The 24,292-nt window shown below is 42.1% G+C and overlaps 1 protein-coding gene across 1 annotated transcript in view; it reads left to right on the top strand.

Moving 5' to 3' along the window:
* Positions 1–24,292, top strand: part of MYO10 (myosin X) — a 162,705-nt gene that overhangs the window by 7,733 nt on the left and 130,680 nt on the right. The window contains exon 2 of the mRNA XM_035318850.1: positions 24,040–24,138. Coding sequence (XP_035174741.1) covers positions 24,040–24,138 — 99 coding nt within the window. The remainder of the gene's footprint in view (positions 1–24,039; positions 24,139–24,292) is intronic.

Raw genomic sequence — 24,292 nt, 5'->3', positions numbered from 1 at the left:
TGGTCATTCTTATGGTTTTATGAACTTGCAGTGAAAATTCAGATATAATGTATCTTAAGTTGGGATTTCACAGAATCACAGAATAGTCTAGGTTGGAAGAGACCTCCAAGATCACCGAGTCCAACCTCTGACCTAACACTGACAAGTCCTCCACTAAACCATATCCCTAAGCTCTACATCTAATTTCTTATGCATTTCAGTGGTCCCGCCTACAGTGGGTGATTTTCATAGAATCATTAGGGTTGGGAAAGACCTTCAAGATCATCTGGTCCAACCATCCCTCTACCACCAATGTCACCCACTAAACCATGTCCATAAGCACCATGTCCAACCTTTCCTTGAACACCCCCAGGGACGGTGACTCTACCACCTCCCTAGGCAACCCATTCCAATGCCTGACTATTCTTCCTGAGGTCTCCTAATATCCAGCTTATGTTTCTATCAAACCTATGCTTTTTTTTTTTTTTTTTAAACACGTTGGAGCTGAGCATGCTTCATGTTTTTTTAAACGTATTGGAGCTCCCTAAATGTGGGAGTCCACATAATACCTTTTACTCTTTCTGAGATTAATGGCATGCTGACAAATGAAGGGAAATGTCCTGGAGGACAGACTTTGTTGATATCCTGTACCATTCAGTAGCTTGCCATAGCTCAGAGTTGAATAGGGTTCCTATATTTGTATGTTAATACAGTTTTGCAAATACAGCACATACACATATATATATGCAGCATATGCTTAAGTTGCTTTAGTGGGGCATTTTGCTTGCTTTATGGTATCAGGGTATTTTTTTTGAGAGTATTTGACCCTCATTTTGTGGAGAGCCTTGCTAGAAACTTTTGAGTAAATACTAAGCAAAGGTCAGTATTGAAGAGATCTCTTAGCTTGTTGGACAGTTCTCTTAGGTTAAATCTTTCTATGAAATTATTTGGGTTTTGGTTCTGTTTTCTCCCAAATGGAGGAAAGAGGAAAGGAGAGAGGGAAGCTCAACAGCCGGCCTTGAGCTAAGCTGTGTTTTCTCACGTGATCCTGACTAATGGCATGCAAAGGGTAAACCTCTGTGTTGGAAGACTCAGGAAATAAAAGGCTAAGTGCTCTTTGATGTGTTAGTGTTGTCTCTTCCTATATATTCTTGGGAAACTATTCATAATCCTTTATTATAGGCCAGTGATATGAGAGTGTGTTAATACAAGTCACTCTTTGTTTTGTGTTGGAGACTGCCCTCACAGAAGATGCCATACACCTCAGCAGAGGGAAAGGCTTCGTCGTGGCTTTTACCCCTTGGGGGGATAGCTGCATTCCCACCCTCCACAAGTTTACCGAAGGACTTTTTCTCATGGCATGTCTGCTTCTACACCAGGACAGTTGTTAAGAGGGCTGAGACTTCTTGTTTGTTTGTTTTTTTTCCAAACTCTTAACTAACTGACATAGTTATGCTGGCAGAATGGCACCCTGCTGCCCAAGCCTGAAATCACGGTCTCAAAGGCGAAATTAATTTTGGTGTCTGTAGCATTGGGTAGAGACCTGAGGCTCAAATGGTTGTTGAGCCATAGCTGTCATTAACTTCAGCTACAATTACAAAGCTGGGTATTTTTGAAAGCTGTCATTGAAGTTAATACCCAAAGCCCCTTGGCCCTCTTCCTGTAGCACCCTGCACACCTTCAAAGGCTGTAGAAAACTTACTGTGATGAACTCTGCAGCATCTAGAGAAAACTTTTTTTGTAGAGCTTTTTGCAGTGTTGGATTCTAAAAATGGTACATGTTTTATAATCTTGTCCATTGTACACGTAAATGCTCTTCCGGAACTTGATAACCAGAAATGCAGAATTTATCTGGAAGCATTCTCATGCCTTCCTTTTGGCCCTGGTTTTGGCGACAGGAGATAAAAGTTTATGCCTTGTTTTGAAAGCATTAATGTTTACAGCATTGATGGAAATGGATTATTTGGTCCAATTTTAGTTGCTGTTGTTTAGTGTGTCATCAAAATGTTTACTCAGATGAAGTTGAATGCATTTGTTGAGAGTATGGGATTGTTTTTCTTACAAAGTTGTTTATCCTGAGGAAAAGTCAAATCCCTTTGTTCTACAAATCCATCCAGTTAACAGAAGCAGAGGGATGCATAAAGAGATCGCTTCTGTTTGACCAGTTCAGTGGCTCAAAAAAGAACTGTGTATCTTGGTTAGGCTATATTTTTATTTGCTTCAGGAAGAAGCCAAATTGGCAAGATGGTGAGGTTCACGCCAGGACAAGAAGTAGACGCAGATTCTGTAGGTCAGACTTCTTGTTTTGTTGGTCTTCTTTTTGGATCTCTTCCCCTTTATTAAATATAGACCGTGGCTTTGGGATTTCAGTTTATCTCCTTATTACAGCTTTCTGTTGATAAATGCAATTAATAGGTTTGTTTGCTGTGTGTAATGATTTAGTCTGGTACATTCCATAGAAGAAAATCAGCATGGCTTTTACAGCAGGGCTTTGAAGGATGGCATTTCCTGTTTCTTTTCAAAGTGTATACCAGGAAGAATATCTGATGAAGTGAGCTCTTTGTTGTTTAAATTCTGAGAATCACATTCTACAGTGTGATACTTAATAATCTATTTTCAGGAATAAACAAACTATTCAACACAGCAAATCTATGCTATAAAATAAAATTTGCACAGCAGCCCCCTTCTCACCCTTGCAGTTACATTTCCAATAGCTTTCACGCCAAATCTGAGAAGTTGTTACAGATGGCAGATGGGATTTTGTCACAAAGCTGCATGGCACTTGCAGCAAAAGGGTGATTCTCAGTTCTGTGTTAGTTTTGAGCCTCTCCTAATTTCCGTGTTTGTGTTGCACCATTTTGCTTAGGTGCAGTCCTGGTGCAATAGTGAACTCCCTGGGTCTTTTATACAAAGCCCACAAATAAACATAATTGCAGTGTAATTAAATACTTCTGTTAAACTTTTACTTCATAGTTACACCCTTGTCAGGAAGAAGTCTTTGTAAAGTGCAGTTAAGGTGGAGATGCCATCAGTACCTGCTGGAGGACAGAAAGTGATACCTAAATCTGTTGATTGTCTTGTGGGCTTGCAGTGGTCCTTTGTCGGTGGCAGTTCTTACTGGGGTGTGAACAGAAAGCTTTGAGTCATGGATCCCTTTGCTTCACGTTGAGCACTTACAGTGTGCCAGGTGCTACTGGGGTCTGCCAGATACGAGCTTCCATCATGAATTTTGAATCTTGAGCTTGCGTGCTACCTCTTGAAACACTCAAGTTGCTTGCAAATCTTGAGTTTTGAAAAAGTGTGCAGTCCCTGTATGCAATCAGAGGGGTTGCAAAAGCTTTGCCATTTTCCTGGGATTTTTGTTTCTGTGGCAGGGCTTCTGCTTGCAGCATGAGCTGCAACTGCCCAGGAGCATGAGGATGTGCACCACCTTTTATTAGGACAGGAGAATCAGCGCACCTTAATCCGTGGCTAAAATGAGGGGGCGAGGAAGGTTTGAGACAGCAAAGTGGGGACAAATGCTGTGATTCACTGGGGCCGAAGTGGCTGAGGGGATGGTGCAGGGTGTTTCTGGGGAAGTGGTGGAGAGAGGCTAGTGGCAGGCTCCGAAATGGAGTGGGTACTTCAGCAGGACTGTGCCTCACAGGGACTCCTTGTCGGACAGGAGGGGGATGTCTGAGAGCTGATGGATTAAAATAAATAAATTAAACATCTTCTGCCTTTGCAATTCCAATCAAAATTGGAGAATAATGTCATGTTGCTATCCTCATGCCAGCTGAAATTTTTCCTTGCTGGACGTTTTGAGTGTAGTTCTTTTGCTTGGCTCTCTGGTGTTATAAATGCCAGTATTCTGAAAAGTCTTGCTTTTTAGCGCTGCCCTTTAAAGTCTTTTTTTTTTTTTTTTTTGTGGTATTGAACAGTGGAGTGCTTTTGGATAGTTTCACAGAGGCTTATTGGGGAAATCTGAGGTTATCCTCAAGAAGGCTGCAGTAAGTTATGTCGTAAAAGTTAGGACTTTGGCATTTGTTAGTATGCTGCATCAGTGGCAATGTTATTGTAGAAAGAATTGTCCTTTTTAGTTTCACTTACACTGAAATTCTTACTTTAATGTTGTTATGTGATCATCTTTTCCCTTGACTTCATTCCAGACACTGTATCAGAGTGACTAGCAATCAGCGAGTTGCTCTCTGTCTTCAGAAGAGCAGTCGTGGTGCTACCGTTTGCCCTTCAGGAAACACTTGGCTTCTTATCAAGTCTTTGTAACTGTTAGAGGTAGAGGTTTTCAGAGATCTTGGCGGCACAGTGAGTGCTTTGCCACCTGAGGCAGCCCGTGCTCCGGGTCCCTGGGAAGCCTGTTGTTTGTATCCTCACCCGTGGAAGGGTTCTGAGAATATCTGTGAGCTAGGATGTCCCTTTTGTCTGCTTTGAAAAACAAAAGGCTACATCAAAAAGCTCAAAGTTAAGGCTGTATAAACTGTTGCTTCTTTTGTGGATGCGTGTATTTATTTAGCTCCTGGATTGTATTGTCATCCAGCTGCAATGGTCTGTGCTGTTGCTTCCTTTCCTTATGTACCAATGAAGAGGAGAGGGGTGGAGGGGAATAATGCCTTGTACTCATTGTCCAGACAGATCTAAATATGATGTTTATGCCCTTGTTCATTGCTGTTGGTGATGTTAGTCAACTGACATGCTTGTATATTGCATGTACTTCTCTTCGTTTCTTAAGTTTAAGTAAATGATTTGGCACAGCTGGGGAAATATCTGCATAACTCAGAGAAAACATACGACAATGAGTTATTTCAGGGTTATTTCAAAGCAAAAAAAGCTTTGCATATATGCACCTCTGACTTTGTAGTTGGAGTCAATTGAAACAGTGTAAAAAATAAATGTCTTATCTTTGTTTGTTTATTTTTCAAAGTCTTGAGAAGTTTGCTGACAGCTCAAAAACTGTACCAAGCACAAATAACAGAAGACTCTGAACAGCTGATAGCTGAGGTTCCCTTCTAGAAAGGTGGTTCATTGAGGAGAAAAAATAAGTTCAGAAGTGGTGACCATTAGTGGCTATAAATAAGTTGGGAAAAAAAAAATAGAAAGAAGTTACTTGCTTAGGGTTTCAGATGGATAAGGGAGATGTTGTTCCAGTTTTTCATCTTTATTGTGTGGTAAAAAGTAAGGTACAGTATGCCAATGCCCCTTTTTTAGATGGCTTTAAAATAGCTGCTCTTTTACTATTTTCTGCACAAAGAAAACCAGTGCTCTTCAAGAATACTTGCATAAAAGGCAAATGCTCTTTGGCTCCAGTATGAAATAGATAAATGAATTCATGAATCGGTTCATTTCTAATGGCATGTGTTCCCTGCAGAAATAACACCTGGTTTGCAACCTCTCACCTTGTGGCTGATTTTCTTCCTGCTGCCTGTTGGCTCTCCAGGGATTTTCACTGAAGCACTGGGGATGAGGATGTCAAGACCTCGTGTGAAGTAGCATTGTGATGGGGAACCCTGGGACCTCTGGGGTTTGGGACCAGCTTTGGAGGGGTTGTGGGTGTCATAGTCTTCAGGTGCTTGGATACATTTCTTCCAGAGGATCTCCCAGGACACCTCATGTAGTCCTGGACTCTTGGTTTGTTTCCTGGTCCTGCATACAGTGCTGCTCCTACAAATTACGTTTTGAGCTTAATTTCTTCCTTCAAAGGAGCAGCTGCTTTTCACACTAGGTTGATTTCAGCGTAGCTAAGTGAGGAGGTTGGGGGCTTGCATAAATAGCTAAATAACAGTTAACCTGAATTTGATGTCACTTATGCAGAATTGGGACCTTAATCTTCAGATCCACGTTTCTTCTTTGTTGACTTTTACTGAGCACTGATACTTTTTTTAAGTCTTATCCTCTTTGTCTCTTAGCGCTGAGTGCATCTGTGACCGTATTCTCAGGCTCCTTTGGAATATAACAGCAAAGATGCAGTGCACTTAGGCACATCCTGAGTCAGAAGAAGTTTGTGAAGAACCATTCTGTGCCTCAGTGAAGCCTGGCTTCACGTGTCCCGCTTGCTCCGGCTCTTCCAGCCTGTTTCAGAAGAGCTCCCGGGCAGCGCGCTGCTTCCTGCTGCGAGGGCTGTTACAAAGGTCTCTTCTGAACTGGGGGTCACACGGGCACAAAGGCTGCTCCCTGTCCTGAGCCTCGCTCCTCTTATCAGCAGAGTTGGTAGTTGCCAAACAAGTGGCTGCGATAACACAGGAGGGGGAAGTAGTTGGCGAGCTGAAGGCATGTGTGTGGGGTGGTTTAAAGGGGCAGGAGAGTTTAGGGTTTCGGTGCTCTGAAGCTTAGTTATGAAGTCGTGGCTACAGCTAATGGACCCAAAACAAGCAGCAAGAGAGCGTTGAGGCTGAGGTGGCTAAAATTTGGTGCCTAGACTTGTATCGTATTGAGATGTGTAATTTTATCCCTGAAGATTTAGCTCCTGGTGTTGCTCTGCTTCAATGAAGTAAGGAGATACTGATTCAGCACGGTTTGTAATCTCAGGATCAGCACCAGACACGCAGTTCAGTCTGAATTAGAGAAAAGTCACAATGTATTTAAGAGTGAGCACATTCCGAAATCTCTTGTGTTTTGGCTTTTAGCTACATACAAGCTGCTTGGCTTCCTACACAGTCCCGGCCTCCAGTGGGAGAGCTGATGAAGGGCATCCCCATGGGGTTACTCAGGAAACCCCCAAAACTGCACTCAACAGTAGCTGATCAATTACCTACTAAAATTCAGTAGGTAACTACTACTGGTCATTACTATAAAGCTACTCTCACGCTGAAGTGCTCTTCTGCATCACTGTTTTAATTTGTAAGCCAATAATGGAGTGTGATAGCCCCACATACCGCATGCTGCTTTCTCTCCCTCTTAGCCAGGAGAACTGATGTGGTCTCTGCCCCCATGTTCATACCATAAAGAATTAGGACAGGAAGTCTCTATGACAATTGGCTCTCTGTTCTCCCTGCACAGATGCAGCTTTGTTAACAAATGACTTGTCTAACTTACTGCCATTTTTAACCCATGTCAGTATTGTTACGTTGATCTGAACGTTGACTGCAGAGCTTCTTTTATTGCAGACTTATTCCTGGAAAGCTAGAAATGAGTTCTTTCTTTGTAACACATTTTCTTTTAATGAAGCCATCAAGCCATCTCCTTACCAATGGGAAAAAATGTGGCATGTGATGAGGGAAGAGCAGGTACCACTTGGAACCTTTGTAGTGGAGATGTTCAGTGTTGACTCGGGAGTTCCATATGAGATTTTCTGGCGTTTTAGGAAGCTGTCCTTGAGATGATCAGCTTTAAAACAGTGGAAATGTTGATACCATACTGGCCTACAGAAGGCTTAGTTTCAGTAATGCTTCTCTTAACTTAGTGGAAAGGAGCAGAGCATTGTATGAAGTCAAGAGGAAAGGAGAGCGTGCCTACTGTGGTTTGTAACTCTGTTGAAGAAAATGGTTTGTGTCAGTAGTGGATGGGGTAATTACATGCCATCCTGTGTGTTTCAGGCACCAGATATCATGAGAACTGCTGTTAGGAGGGAAGAAAACAAGTCCGAACTTAGAGACACTGTGTAGAAAATATGTTTAAAGACAGGACATTGCCCCCTCCTTGAAGTGAGCAGGAAGAAGCAGTGTATGATATATATTATTCATTATTGTGTACAGTAAAAGTAGTAATTGAGTTTTACAGGGCACGTTCAACATCTGTGGTGCAGTATTGCCTGTATTATTCACACATCTATCTGAAGAATAGAGGGTGTGAATGTGTGTGCTCTTAGAATGATTCATTAGCAGTGCGTGCTCTTTCTTGAATATTTGAGACTGAGCTTGCTGGAGAATTTTGCTGGAAGTTTCTTTTCGCAACAGAAGGACCACTGGATGTAATGACATTTTATTTTTGTCAGTGTGCCCAAAAATTATTTTTAGGCAAAAAAATAAATGTATATGATGTTATCTGAGGGACAGACTTTTACAGTATGTGGGCTAAGAAACAAACCAAACAAAAAAAGCCAACCTCTTTGCAAGTTAGCTAAATTTGCATGTTGCCTCTGAAAATCAGGCGCATTTATGGGATTGGCCTTAATGTGAACATGAGGAATTAAAACTAAGCATGTGTATTTGCAGACTTGTAGCTCTGGGCATACAGACTCTGTAGTTCTCTACAAAAAGGATCCTGCTTATGTGGATAGGGGGTGGGGATTTAACTCCTGGAAGGAGAAAACATCATAAAAGCATATCTGAAAATATACATAGAAGTCCTGATGGTCACATTTGTGCATAAACAAACATGCTCATGGCTATCTAAAGGGAGTTACAAATGTGGATGAAACAGGGCACTCTGTTCAAAATATCTTAATTCAGTGATAAACACACTGCCAAAATTGAGCTGTGTTCGTCAAATGCTTGAGTAGGTTGAATTACGATGAAAACACAGTCACTTCTTGAAAACAAGGACAAGTTGATACCCGAAAGAACAGGGAAGCTGTAGGAAGAGCAGCCAGCCCGTGAGCAAGAGGGAAGGTGATGTCATGTGAACTCTGTCATGGGATTTGGATGACTTCAACTTCAACACTGGTTCTCTCAGAGACTTAAAATCTTCAAGGAGTAATTGAATCTATTTTCAACGTGGTTCTCTAGTTGCAAAACGAAGCTACAGGATTTTCCATTTCCAACCTGTTTGGTTTTAAGCCCCTCAGGTAGTGAGGTGCAGTACATAAGGTGCTGACTCTCATACCCGTGCAGAAGGAAGTAGTGGTATTGCACAATTGACCAGCACCATTCCTCACAGAGCAACAACAGTTCTTAGGATCTTCTGAAGTGAGAGGTTTTGCTGTTTCTGATGGATGCAGTTTTGAGTATCAGCTCCTTGTTTTACAAATATATCTGGTTTGCAAGTAAAACGACTTACCACCCAAGTTCAGGAGGTGGACAAATTCTTGATGGCTTCCTTGGTAAAGGAACGGGCACATGGACTGGGGTCTGCAGGCATGAAACTTGAGTAGAACTCCAAGGTCTAAGAATTTATTTCCTCATTGTTAAGGAAATCTTTGTTCCTCCCTGTTGAATAAAGTATTTTATGTAATGCATATGGGGCTAAGGGCAGTATGTGCCGTGAGCAGAAGTTATTCTTCCATTTCATGTTATTTATGACTTCTTTGAATGGAAAACTGGTTGTATTTGTAGCCAAATCTTTTTGACCAGCCACTGAAAGAAGGTAATACAGAGCTGGCAGTGCAGGAACACACTGCTACTATAGCATTTATTTGCAGTAAAGTGGAAGTAGCTTTTCATGATTCCTACTGTTACAGCATTAAGCAGCACTGTAGGGACACCAGATAGAGCAGAGCTGTCGTGTGGGGTTGGATTTTCTGGTAATGATGATCAAGAGGCTTCTCAGATGTTCTACTGCTCTGAGATTAATAACAACAGGCTAGTTTTTGAAGAGTAGAAATACCATTTCGGCTAAAGCAGTCTGAAAAATTAGTAACATGCTTAAAAGTATTCACTTTTTAAAAATGACACTTCTGAGAATAATTCAATGAGGATAGGTCCCCTTCTAGGTGACCAAATTGGAGCATTTTTACAAAATGACATCTGGGTTCAGGAAACATGCCTTTATGTGCATACATCACACGCTCATCAGCTGAAATCAAGCACATGCTCTTTCTTATGAAGGAGGATTTCTTGAATCCTCTTCTGTTCTGCAGTGATTTCCCCATATAATGCTTCTTCTGCAATTGCATGTTAAACATTTATGGAAATGTTGTTTTTCGACAGTGTTTAGGTAATTTTACCTAACTTTACCTACTCTATTAAAAAAAAATAAAATAAAAAATAAAAACAAAGAGCTGTTTTATTGATTCACAGTTTAGTAATATGATGAGTGACTTTACAACTAGTATGAAAAGTAGTAAAAGATGCTGGCTATGTTTATGCAAAGGCAAAAATCTATATTTGTTTTAGACTTGCATTCTTTAGTGCCATAAAAATCTGATTGTAAGAATGTAAGGTTAAGTATGTTTTAATAACTCTATGTCAAGCAGCCATGGAAAATTCCCAGTCTGAGCTTGTGCAGGCATTTGGATGCTATGAAGTCTGTACACTTTGTGGTGTGATTTTTAAGAAGTGGCACTTCTGTGGGCAGGCGAGAATCAGCAATACTGCATTTTGAGTACTACACTTGCATTTTAATTTAGGCACCCTGCTAATTTGACTTGAATTTTCTATGCAGTCACCTTGTTTATAAATAGTGTTAAGCAACATCCTTTTCATGGCAAGTCTGTAGAGTCCTGCCAGGTTTCACAAACTGGGGATCTGTACCATAGTGTCAGAGGTAGATGTTTATGGAGTTGTCTGGGTTGACTCTTACAAAACAACTGGCTGACTTAATTCATTGCCAGCTGAAATAAATTGCTTCAAGAAAGGTTCAAGCTGTGTAGTAGATACGCTTTCAGAGGTGGCTAGGAGAAAAACCGTGGTTCCCTGGACGTTAGGGACAACAAGGGTGACTTGTGAGAGCGTGCCATCCGGTTTGTTGTAGCTTCCAGCATACCTTTTGGGCAGCAGGGTGAGGCAATGCAGAACAACTTTAGGAGCCTGCTAGAGCACTTCTCTTACAGGAGGAAAGCATGTTTTTGTCATACTTGAAGTTGTTGCATGCTGTATGTATGTTGCCTGTTTCCATATAGAAGCATATGTTCATCTGTGGATTTTCCAAGGCATTTGGTAGTGCATTATAATACGACTTCTTGAAGACAAAGTGGCCAGAGTGGGAAGAAGTGCCTGCTTCTGGGCACGTTCTCATGAGCAGCACAGTCCTTGCACATTGCTATGTCCTCAGCTCTCCACCGAGATACCCGTCCTTTGCGTGCAGATACATTTCACACCCCCAGGTCTCAGCTGTTGCTGTGTTATTCTCAGCAGCCTTGATGTCTGCTGGGGTTCACTGTTGAACATTTCAGTCTAAAAGCAGCTGTGCTCTTGACGCGTCTTTCTCTTACCCTAATCCAAGGCAGCACAGCTTTTCACAGCCTGTGTTTGTGGGCATTTTCAGGCTGGGAGACGATGTGAAGTGTTAGCTGCAGCTGGCAGGTCATTGTGTGAAGGAAATGGGATCTCCTCCCAGATTTAGACCAGAAAAACTGAGTGTAATATCTTGGCCTGAGTAGGTCACGTAGGAAACCACGCTCTGATTTCAGGCCTGATCCTGGAGAAGCAGGGAAAAATCTACTGCAGTGATGCTCTGGTTCTCTCTTGAGCAAGCCTTGACTAATGGGGAGAGCTTTGGTGTAAGGAATCCCCACCTTTAGATATGGAAGGTGCAGCTCTTGGGGAATTATAATGTTAGTCATTTGGCCAAGAAGGTCGTTTACCCACTGAGGGGTGTTGAGCTGTTCAGCCCAGGTGCTGTTTTGCTTTTGCAGGAAGTACCTGCAGCAATCTAGAACAGTCACAGCCCAGATGCATTTACTTGTACTCATCATTTATCTCTGCAATAAATACCCATTTTGTCAGTTACTAATGCTTCCAATCACTTCTGTTTTGTTAAGGTCTCCTAATTGCTTTTGTGGTTTAGTTTTGGATTAAATCTTCCATCAATCTGCAATACAGTGCAATGAATGTGTTAAAAAATATTACAGAACCAACTGCTCTGTGTTGGTGCTTTTAATACTAGGTTGAGGGATTTGTTTTCTCCTGCTAACTGCTACCAGCTTGTATAAACATGTATTGGAGAAAAAGATAATAAAAGAAATCAACAACACAGGGATGCAGGAAATGTTCATCCCTATCGTAAAAAAAAAAAAAAAGATGATGAAAAATGTGAATGTGTCAAATCTCTAGGTGTGCCTGTGAGTGAGGAAATGTACCACACCTTCTTGTTGAAAGCTGGAGCACAGATTTGTAGCTTCTTTGAAAAGATGCTACAAGCCAAAAGGAAAGGTGTGGTGGTGTGCATCCTAGGAACCTGGGAGCTGCTTTATGGTGCCTGCTTTGGGGGTTTCCCTATAGCTGTGAGATGGAAGAGGGTATGGCTTTACAGGGTTTGTTCCAGCATATGGCATGGAAGTACTGATGACCAGAAAAGGGCTGTGGATTTTGTGTGCTGATTGATGTTAATATCTGCTCCTTTTCTGGGTTTTCTGGTAAAGGTGTTCCCTTCTGGCAGCCTACTGGTAGGTGTGTTTAAAAGGAGTCAATATTTACTACATGTACTTTCTATGGAAAAAAATCTCAATTAAAGAAAAAATGACTTGCCCTATAGATCCTTCATTTTGTGGTAGCACAACTGCAGAAAAATCAAAACACATGCTGGTAAGAGTAGGATTACTGGAAGGAAATGTATCTCTTCAGAGAGAAGGAGTGGACTGAGCAAAAGCAGGAGATTGCTTTCCAGGGGGTTGTGACCTCGAGGGGCTGAATATAATGAATGCAGTGTTTCAGGCTGCCTTTTTACCTTGCAACTGCTGCATACCATTGGTATTCATCAGCATTGATGAGGCTCTGCAGTGGAAAGCCTAGCAAAGCATCACTTCATCTCTGAGAGGAACTGATAAAATGCAAAACTTCAGCACACGTGCAGGAAACACTGCTACTTTTTATCTGAATTTAATGGCTTTCCAACTTTACCTAAAATATAAGTGTTGTTGCTAAATTTGCCTTCCATATAGATTCCACAGGTTTCGGCTAAGCTGCACCTTCTATATTTATTCATGCGGTTGTAAAGCAGCACCAGTGCAGCATATTTTGGGGCCACGTAACCTCCAGGAAAGCTGAGATTAGCCCTGGTTGTTGGATTCCTGCTCGCACCATTGAACGATTGACTGGGAGAGTGTGCTTGGGATGAATTCCTCTACTGCTGCTGCATCCTGTCCCCTAAGGGCCCTGTTTCCTTCTGTGAGGGGAAGTGTTACCAAATGCCTCTTGCAATTGATTTTTCTTTAAAGATGTTTGATCATAGTTTGAGAAGTAACCCATGACCAGTAACCTATTTCATAGTTGCTGACACTTTGCTTTTTGGTTCGGGGTTAGTAGGTGAGGACATTTATATCCTATTTTTAAGTTATTTAAATATTGAATGATTTTTTGAATGGAATAATAAATTACTATTTATTATAAAAAAATATTAAGTTATAGGTTTGATCCTGCACAGTTTGATTTATTCTCTTTATATTTCAGGAGAGCAAGGGCTCCGTTTACTTTGAAATACAGTGGCGATCAAATTGTACGTGACTCACATCTTACTTTATGGTTGAGTGTTAAAATTAGTTGGGAGCCTCTCCTTGAGGTGCTGGCACACCTGGCAGCACTTCTGTCAGGTGCATGGGAATAAGCCTATGCTCTGCCTTTTAATGATAACATGTGCCATTATTCTTGCTTAATTGGTTGTATTTTCATCAGGTGATCTCCAGACAGGTAATTTGCAGTTGCTCAGTGATTATTGTGGTTTGTAGCAAACAAATTAGTGTGGGAAGATGCTAACATGAGCTTTGCAATTTCGGGTATTGGTGACAGGATCTGCTCTTTTTGTGCTCACCTGAAGCACGAGAGGTAAGGAGGGAGAGTACAGAGGGGTGCTGTGCTGCCCTCTGCTCCTCAGGACATTTGTGTGTTGCTGTGGAGAAAGGTCATCCCATCTTTGAAGCCTGCTTGTGAAGGCCAAGCACCATAGCTGGGCTTCAGATGCAGAGGGTTGCACTGCACCAAGTCAGGCTGCTTATATCCTTGATTTTTAAGGATTTTTCAAGGATTAATTTTTAGGGTGAATTGTTAATTAACTACTTTTCAGGGATTTTAGGGTTGCTCACACCCTGGGGATGTAGTACTGGTTCCCTATCACCTCCAGGTGTTTCACAACCTGAGTTGGACTTGTTCGGTGCCCTGATGTGAGCCTGATAATGTCTACGGGAGCTTCCAGAACCAGCCTCAGCTCTGCTGCTGCCAAGTCGCTGAAGTCAGTTGTTGCAGGCCAGAAAACCACATTTTCCTGGCTGGGTATAGACAGGGCAGGTATTTATTTTTCATCCGTCATGTGTGCAAGGAGTCTGCTAGGCTGTGGGATGACCTAATCTGTTGGAGTTGATGTGGCGCAAAGATATTTGTCCCGGATTCGGTACGTTGCCTCTGATTTATTACAGCAAATACAGATAGGGTCGAGCGGGTGGTGGTGAAAGGTACTGGAGGAATCATTGCAGCTGGAGGGGATGAAGGACCCAAGCTCTGTCCACTAAGCAGGGGGCAGCTCAGATCTGTCAACTGCTTGTGGCCAGGGTGTCACTGGGATTTGTTCCTCAGCCTGGAGTCAGAGCAGCCGGGTGGGCCTTCAGAAAGGCAAGGTACATCAGCTATTGTGGGTGCTGCTGAACAGGTCCGACAATACCACCTGGCTTACCGACTGCCACTGCTGTCTGTCTCCTCGTCCTCCTGGCTGTTATACCCTGCTACCTGTTGGCCGTGGTCAGGCCTTACCCGACAGGTGTTTGAAGGGCCCTCTTGATGTCTGAGATGTGGTAGATGGGCAGAGTAAGGAAGGGGTTCTCATGTTTGCAGGGCAAGAGCTGAGTCCTGTCCTGTTTGACGTCTTCATTAGCGATCTGGACGATGGCGTTGAGTGCACCCTTTGTAAATCCATGGACAGCACAAAACTGGAAGTACCTAGTGCAGCCATAACCATCCAGAGGGACCTTGGCAGGTGGAGAGGTGGGCTGACAAAAACCTCATGCAGTTAGACAAGAAACCCAGAGTCCTGCACCTGGGGAGGAACAACCCCAGGCCCCAGTATGTGCTGGGGGCAAGAAGTCAGCAATGTGCCCTTGCTGCTAGGAAGGCTAATGGTGTTCTTGTCTGTATTAGGCAAAGTATTGCCAGCAGATCAAGAGAGGTGATCCTTCCCCTTCACTCAGCCCTGCTGAGTCCAGTTGTGGACTGCCTAGCACAAGAGAGACCTGGATGTATTGGAAGAGTCCAATGGAGGGCTATGAATATGATCAAGGGACTGGAACACCTCTCCTGTGAGGAGAGGCTGAGGGAACTGGGACTGTTCAGCCTGGGGAAGAGGAGGCTCAAGGGGGGGAAATCTCATCAGTGTGTATAAGTCGCTGAAGGAAGGGTGGCAAGAAGATGAAGCCAGCTTCTTTTCAGTGATGCCCAGTGCCAGGACAAGAGGCAATGGGCAAACACTGCAACAGAGGTGGTTCCCTATGAACATCAGGAGGCACTTCTTTACTGTGCAGGTGACTGAGCACTGACACTGGTTGCCTGGAGAGGTTGTGGACTCTTCCTCCTTGGAGATCCTCAGAAGCTGCCTGGAAATATTCCCGGTAATTTTACTCTAGATGTACCTGCTTGAGCAGGGGGATTTGAACAAGATGACATCCAGAGAGCCCTTCCAACTTCAACAATTCTATGATTCTGTGATTTAAGATTATTCTGTGTCTAGTAATCAGCATTTCTGTTAGTGAAATAAGTAAATGAAAGAACTGTGGACTGAATGGATCCATTATTCTCTTCTCTCCCTCCCTTACACACTTAACTTTCTTAGCCTTGAAATGCAGTCTTTCTAGTCCTTACAGCTCCAAATTGTAAACTGTGCCTTTCCAAAATCCGGAGTTTTAGTTTTAAGAGAATATGGAGCATGGAAGAACAGGGTGGGGAAGAAACGCTTACAGAGTAACGTGGGCAGAGTGGGTTGGTTTGCTTTTTGACTTAAGGCTATGATCTTATGTCTATTTTCTGCAACAGAGGTACGGCTGGAAATAACTTGCTGTCTTGCCTGTGCCCCCTCAAGCCCAGGAAAATACTATTAATGTGTAAACTGATATTTTTGAGTTGCAGGTAAATGTAAACAAATAAAAGTCCCTGAAGTATTGTTACAGTTGTAGTAGGATTGTGAAATTTGACAATATGGAAGCAAGCTAAATTGGAACGTTTTGTACTTCAATGCTAACGACTTGGAAAGTGAAAGCTGTGGTCTTCTTGGGAGTGTTTAAGTATGCTTGTTACCTCGCACAGTGTATGCCTTAATAGGAGTTATTTTCACATAAGAATCCCACTTGGCTAAAGATAAGTTTCCCTGGAGTTGTCTGCTTGATTGGCATGGAGGGAGAGGGGGAAAGAACAAGAAGAAAGAAGATGATGATGAGTGTCCTAGAAACCAGGAAAAGGCCTTGCCTTGCCTACTTCTTTTCCTCGTGTACTTTTAGGTGCAACACAGTGCATGTGTTATGGATGATGCTTCTTGATGTAAGAAGGCCTTAATAACTTCTACAAGAATGGGTTTAGGTAACTGACAAAAAGTAGTCAATGGTAGAAACTATCTTGAACAGGAATTTCATCTGCTTTGGGAAATAAAATCGGGCTGAACCAGTGTGCATGAACCAGTGTGCATGAACCAGTGTGCATGAACCAGTGTGCATGAACGTATGAACCAGTAGTATGATGTCTATCTGAACATGCTTCGATAGCACAATGAGTATCTGAGAAAAACTAGTACCATATAGTTGTTCTGTATTACAACTTCTAAAAAAAAAAAAAAATCAGTGTCCAGGTACTTTGTAGAATGGTGTTAAAACCAGATCCTTGAGCGATGAGCCTGAAAGACATGCATCTCATAAAAATAAATGGTAAACGCCTCTCTTCAGGACCTGTGTGTCCAACAAATCTGTGTTTTTTATTTAATCAGCTTTTAAGCACTCAGAGATGTCCTTCCTAAATAAAACATTTTGAAGTGAGGTGGAACATCTCAAGTGGGAGTTTCCAGACTCTTCATGGGATTTACATGTGGTGAATGAGGAACAGCTTTCAAGCTTGGCCTCAAACTAACCCATGTTCTAGAGGAGTCTATCTCTCTCGTGTTACTCCAGACATGCCATGTAGTTGGTGCTTGTGAGTCCTCTCACCTGGTCTTCCCTTCATATTTTGTTTAGGCAGGAGAGGCAAGAAGAAGATGAAAAAAAGTGCTAGGGCATTTTAGAACATGTCTGAGAAATGGCTTTGAGATTCTTAGCAACTTGTGCCAAATGAAGATTTGGCAGCTAGAATATTTCAAAGGCAAAATTTCTTAAGAAGAGCAAAGTTGTAGACTACCAAGCGGAACTGAGTGCTGTGGATAGCTACAGGCACTTTTCTCCCCCGGTCAGTGGCAGAGGTACATGGCAGTGTAACAGCTTACTAGATGACACAGAAAAGATTGTTTGCAGAAGCTAATGATGATTTAAAGAGGCTTTCAGCAGTTGTGCTGGACTAACTGCTCTTGCCATTTTGCTATATGCCTCAATGAACAGCTTTTAGAGGGAAATCTCTTCCTCTGCTACTTCTAAGTGCACTCACACCATCCTTCCTTGCTTCTGACTTTGTTGCAGTTACATGCTGCACAAAAACCCCAGGCTCACATGGATGAAGAACTGTGTACATGTGTGTAGATTAGTTAGAATTCTGTTGGTTTTAAGCAAGTAAAAGGTTTTTTATGTTTGTAGTCATGACTGTAATTGATTTAAAAAAACAAACTGTTTTTGAAAAATAAGGATTCTTGGCAAAACAAAGCTGTCATCAAAGGCAAGTGCAACTTTGTTTGAAATCTGTGAAGACAGATCTAGGGCTTGTATGGTTGGTTCTTAGGACAAATTCTATGCTTTTTTGTGAGCATACTGTATATTCCTTTTTAGGAACTTGGATTAGGGGAGAGAATTACATGCTACTTACCTTTTCAAGGTGACTGTGAACATCCAAGGAGGTCTGTCATTTGCCTGTCTGTTTCTACCCCTTGCCCCAATGGTGATGGAAAGGTTTGCAGTGGCCCCAAGCTCTTTCCCTCTGTGTTGCTTACATCTCTGCTCTGTCACCAACAACAGCCTCTTCTTCTTTCTCACTAATTTGTCTTTTTGAACTACCTCTCTTCCTTGTGAGTTATAACAGCTTATTTTCTGTCACCTGAGATGGCATGTGGAGAGCACTGGAGGCAGTGCTGCATGCAGGACACATTTCTGGTACATGCTGGTGTTTACAGAGGGACTTGAAACTGTGGCTCCACTAAACAGAGAAACATTGCCGTGCATGTTCCCTACTTCCCTGATTTCCCCAGATTTATTCACAGTTGATAAGTACTACTCAGAGTGCTAATTTTTAATTTTGGAATTCATCAGAAATACCATTGACTCAACTGTCTAGAAATTTATTTTATTTTTAACATAGACTTGCAGGTACAAGAAACAGATGTCTCCTAGCAGCCTGTCCCACCTGCCTGAGACTGGTAATGGGTACAGGCCTTCTGAATTCTGATATTGTTCTATTTTTGTAGCTGTGATCCCTATGGTGTGGGTTGGGCAGTACTCAAAGCACAAAAAGATAGTATTTTGCAAAACTTGACAAAATGTAAAGGTAACACTTGAATCTTTCTCATTAAAGTCATAATTCAGACTGTAGCAATAATGCTAACTCTTTTGAAAAGACTTGATGGCATCTCACTGCTATATTTTCTTCTTCCATTATAACAAAGCTAGTGCTTCCTAATGGCGTGGAAACTTCGTTGTCCTCAGGAGCTGGTAACCATGTCTTCAGAGCTCCATTAGTGAGTGCAGTTGCTTTTTGGCTTTTGATCTAGGTCTGCTGGTAATGTGTGTATTCAAGCTAAGCAGCAGAAGGTGGGGCGGGGTGTGCTTGTTCACCTGCACGTTTAAAGGTTAATCTCTGCTGTGTTTGTGTTGGGAAAAACTGGAAACTATATATTTTTTAAAAGGCTCTACTATATGAAGTGGCAGTGGTGTGAAGGGATGGTGTATTCACAGGCCCGTGGAAGGTAAACATTAATTCCAGTTCCCCATTGGGTCCGTGTAGTAATAATATCTGTTTTAGTCCAGTTAGTTGCTTTTAAAGTGGCAGGCTATTGTCATTGCTGCACTATCTCCAGTTACTGAAACAGGAGGAGATGGATTCTGTTCAAGGTTAATCAACAGCTGCTGCGCAGACCTCAGGAGCAGAAGGGCTGGTGCTTTGATCTCATGTGGGGGATGGACAGACATGAGAAACATCGAGCGTTCAGGAGATTTTGTTCTGCATTAAACTCTCCTCCTAAACTGACCTTATATCCCCTGGAAACGGCTTCATGGTTTTGTTCTGCTTTATAACAGTAAAGTAAAGCAACATGGCTTAGGAGGCAGAGCTAAACTCATTGAGGGAAAGGTGCTGGTAACTTACTCTGCTCTCTGAGGAAATTGTAGTTAGTGCCTTCGGTGTTTTGAAAATGAATTCTACTTCATTCAGCTAGATTAAGTATGTGCTAAGATCTAAGTGTGTAGTCATTTCATGAAGTTGAGTTTAAGATACTGGAATTTCAATTAAATGCTCAAATACCTTCCAGAGCTGGCTTTCTCTCATACCCTGCAGAGACTTAGGATTCAAACAGTCCTTCTCCGTAACTCCTTCTGTCCCTTGATGATCTGCCTTCCCGACAGAAAACTGCCAGTTACTGCTGGGGGAAGGCAGAATGGCTGGAAAGAGAGTTCCTCTATTGATTAGTTTATTTCTCTTTCATAGACTGTGTGGCAGTAGCGTACACAGACTTTAGTACTAACTCAGTATTTCAGCCACCCCAGAAATCCCGCGCTGGGGAATCCTTTTGCTGATGAGCACACAGGCCCTGTAGAGAGGGGGACCTAGATCAAGAACAATCAAGAACAGGTCTGGTTTTCTGTTTGGGAGGTCTAACACTTCATTTTGGGCTGAAGTTGGTGAGAGAGATCCTACTTTCAGTGAACTCTGAGTTTGCTACTGAGTTGTTTTGGCCAGGCATGCACACAGCACGTTAGGATTTGGGGGTACCTGAAGTGAAGTGTTTTCAGCTTTGCTAAGGTAGCAGTGAAGGGCAAGTTTACAGAAACAACAGTTCATTCATATGAAATTGCCAATGTTACATTTCTGTCTGCGTAGCTTTTTTTATTGGTATGGCCCTCCTAGTGATTAGTGCATAATTTAGTAAAGAAGAGTAATAAAGATAAATGTGGTTGTAGTTATCTTTTTCATGAAAAAGCTATGTCTGGCTTGACTGAGTTAATAACATCTTTTCCTGTCTCTCAGAATTTATGTTCTTGAGCCAAACTACTGTAGTGCATAAATGAAAGGTTTTCTAAATACATATTGACTATTATTCCCTTTGCTTTGTCAAGGCCTAACAATGAATGTTTTTTGAATGCAGTTTTGACAATAACCTGCATTAGTTGCCCTTAATTTAAAGCAGTTTTAACTGTTTTGAATCAATTGCATTGATGAGTCAACTGGATTTGTACGTTATATCATGTGAATGGGTAGCATTTAGTGTTAGATGATGACAGTTATTATACAATGGGTGCTTGTTCATTCATATGTGTGTGTATATACACTATATATCTACACGATATAAAAAATGTGATTATCTTGCAGGCAGTTACTTTATTCACCATACAACCTGGATATGTACAAAACTGGATTTGTTAATTATGGTTTTGCAATGAATTCTCCACTGTTTATCTGAGATAAAGTTCTTATATTCTGGAAATGAAAACATGAGCTGTTTCCAATAGAAAGTTAAAAAGTAGATTTTCATCATCTGTAAGAACAGAACTCCCAGGAACATAAGTAGTCATCTTTGCAAATTCACCAGTAAAATCTGCATCGTAAAAGAACTCAGGACTTCTTCAGGTGGCCTTACAACTGTGAGATTTACAAACCTATTTCCTTTGCCTTTTGGAGTCAGAAGAAATCAATTGGCTGTGGAAATAATGGCATACGGCCCTCCTTCTGTACATACAATTCCAAGTATTTTTACAACCTTGCTTCACTGAATTAAAAACCATTGGGCTTTAGTAAGCACTTCGTAGCTTTGTTTTCTCCCTTATCACAGAGTGACAGAATGGCAGTGTCCCAGATTGCTTGTCAAGGAGTGACCAAGTTTCTCCCCTAAAAATAATTTTAGATCAGTATTTGCGCATTCAATAAAGTCTGTCTCCACTATGCACTCTATCTCCACCCAGCAGGTCCAGAAGTCCGTGCCTGGTATAGTTATTCCTTGCGCTCACCCTACAGACCACCAGGCTAAATCAGGTTGGGCTTTAGGCTCTGAGAAGAAGTCTCAGATTTTTATTTCAATGAATCCTTTTTTATAACCTACCTTTCTGAATTGAAATCAAAAGGTGGTGGCACCTTGCTAAAAGATACTGCTGGAGTCAGTGGGCATTTCAAAGCACCGTCCCTTGCACTTGGTCAGAAATTGTGAAATGAAAGTGTACCTAAACTCTGGGATCAAAGTAGATTCATTTGACAATTTTGTAGGTCTGAAGACTACAAAGTCTTTGGTATATATCTTGTCTGTAAATTAACTACTACTGAGGATTTTGTTCCCAAAGCTGTCACTTGCTTGTAACAAATATGCTTCAGGGGGTTTGCAGCGTAGTTACAGAGCGTGCTGGGCATGGAAGATGTAACTTGGGTAGCTCCTATGGGATCTTCGGCTGAGGCATTTTTTTATTTCTTCCCTCCCGCAGACTGGAAGGTCCTGCAGTGTACCCTGCCCACAGACAGACGTTGTATTGTTGAGCTACCTTGCCAGAGCACACGTTGTATTTGCATTTCGGAGGCCTCGGGCTTTGCAAACCGCATTGTTCCAGCAGTATCTGAATAGTGGCTATTGACCCCTAACAATGTACATTTGTTTAAATCGAACCGTTCCATACTTGCTTTAAAATGCTTGTTTAAGGGCTAGCCCAGCCAAGTGAATGCTTCTGTGCAGGCCCCTGTTTCTGCCTCATAGCCAGAAAAATGCAGAATTCATTATTTAATTTCACTATGGAAAAGATTATTCTCCTTATGAGAGGCTATTTTGAATTCTGAGGTTTTGGCAAATATTGTTGTGGCTTAATGTTTATAAGCTTTTTTCATTGTCCTTGAAAGCATAAACTTCATGTTACTTGTGCTCAGAGATTTTGGCAAATAATAAACGAGCTGAACAACAGAGTTTTGATTGTCCTGAAGTGCTTGAGGAACTTGGCTGCATGGGTTTCTTTGCTGTGTATTTGTGTGTTCAGAGGGGTCGAATTCAGAGGTGGAGACTGACTGGCAGGGACACTTGAAGCTTTCCTCTGGGAAGGTAGTTAGTCTGGAGCAGAGTCCTTTTTGCCACCTAGGGTGACTTCAGCATGTCATCCAACCTGGTGTGATTCGTGAGCTCAGCTGTGGTTATTTGCTATGGGGGTGAGGTGAGGTTTTATCATCTTTGCTGGTGTGGCGCTAGGGAAGCCCAGCAGCAGTACCTCTTGCCATGCAAAGCGCCTGCTGGCTCCTGGGCTCCTGTGTGTGGACCCAAGGAAGCGGGTGCTACCACTGGGTTTTGAATTACATTTTCAAATCCCTTCTCACTTTTGATCACTCTCGGGGAGCTCTCTCTTTCTCCCCCTCTCCTGCTGTGGTTGCTGGTGCTCTGCTTTCTCTCTGGCACCACGCGTGTTTCCCTGCTCTGTGCTGACTCCATGCTCTCGAGTTGACATACCCCGTGTTTGAACTGCCTTGGACTTGGACTTGGTATAAACCTGGAAACCATCTGGCTCAAGGTTTTGGACGTAAAATGACAAAACAGCTCCACAGGTGTTTAAAAAGGAACACAGTTTGCCAAAAATGGAAGGGGGCAAAAATCATGGATGCATTTGTGTGTGATCTGTGTGATCTCCTGTATGTGGCTGAGCTCATGCCATTCAGATAAACCAAGCGGCAAAAGTTTGCTCTCTGTAAGCTTCACTTTGCTTCTCAGTGCTGCTGTTCTCCCAACATAGGAACAACGATGGTGTTTATTCAACATTATTTTAAACGGTCACAACTTGTAATGTGGCTGAGCTTCTGCGGTAGACATGTGAGCCACTCTCTTTAAGGACATAACAGGAATAAACTGTATTTGTTGTAGTTGTTCATCAAGACCTGCACCCAAACCAACTTGTAAAAGCCTCAAGTCTTTTTCCTGTGCGTACAAATTCAGACAAGGATGATCTTTGAATGCTGGCGTGCAAGATTAATTATTTGATTTTTTTTTTTTATTTTTTCAGGGATTGTACAGCCAAAGTCACAACCTTTGGTTATCAGAGTATATCCCAGCCTCTTCCTATCATGCCTTTACCTTTCCTTCTGGAAAGAATTTGCCTGTTCTGATGGAGGCAACACAAAAGCCTCCATTCTCTAAATAGGCCTAAAATACTGTACTTCTGATAAGGAGCCTGCTGTCCCTGTATAGAAAAAGGAGTATAGTTTGTGTTTGAGGTCCAGACCACTGGGGTGCTGCTTCTGAATATCTTCATGCTTCTTGAAGGCTTCTCCTGCTCAGAGCATCTCAAGCAGGTGTGATGACCCTGCCCATCTGCCTCACATGCACTCGGTGCTGGCTGTTTCTCTTCCACTGTGCTGGATGGATCTACCTCTGAGGGCTCCAGACAGCCAAATGAGAGACTAAAATAGTCTGCACCTACCCTCTTTCACTAGATTGACTTAGTTGGTTCGCCGATGGTGTCTCTGTTGACTCTTTGGCTCTAAATAGCAAATGCTATTTCTTTGTCACTTTTCTTGCTGTCAGATTTTTAAAATCTGAGTTCTTGTGCAGCGAGAACAGGACAGGGTAAAGGGCAAGGGGGGTTAGAAGAAATGTGAAAGTTGGTAGGGGAGAAGTGCTGTGATCCTAATGGGTTGAAAATAAACAGGTAGTGAGCCTGCTGGCTTTGAGGAGCATCTTTTAAATGGTGTGTAAATTTAAACACTGCTTTATAATTTTGTGTGTGCTAACATGAGGCACGTGACTCAGTGAATTATCCCCAGCTGTTCATGCTGGCATTTAGGCACTTATTTTAAAAACAAACCAAAAGTATTCCTGTGTTTGCATACTTTACTGACAGCAGAAGATGACAGCTACTTGCTGAAAGATTATTTTATTTCTCACTTGCTTATTTTACAAGTGAGCTTGCTTGCAACTAGCTTGCTCTCCTTTTATTTCCTTGAGTTTTCAGTTATGCCATCTATAACTTTACTTTTTTTATTTTAGGGGTCTCGTGTCTGGTTGCGAGAAAATAATCAGCATTATCCAAGTACTGTTCATTCCTGTGCGGAAGGAGTCGTCGTGTTCAGGACAGACTATGGCCAGGTACGTGCATCACTCCTATTTGATTTCTCCGTTCTACCACTCTGTGGAAAAGAAATGATTCTGCCTAACAGGGAGGATGTAGGAGAATGTAAAAGTGTAAGGCTTGTGAATAAAAGCATACGTTTTGTATGACTTGAATATGGAGCTTTGGTTT

The sequence above is a fragment of the Oxyura jamaicensis genome, chromosome 2 (genome assembly GCF_011077185.1).
Source record: "Oxyura jamaicensis isolate SHBP4307 breed ruddy duck chromosome 2, BPBGC_Ojam_1.0, whole genome shotgun sequence".
In the NCBI taxonomy this organism is placed as follows: Eukaryota; Metazoa; Chordata; class Aves; order Anseriformes; family Anatidae; genus Oxyura; species Oxyura jamaicensis.
The sequence above is the reverse complement of the archived record's forward strand: the minus strand, read 5'-3'. Positions and strand labels throughout refer to the sequence as shown.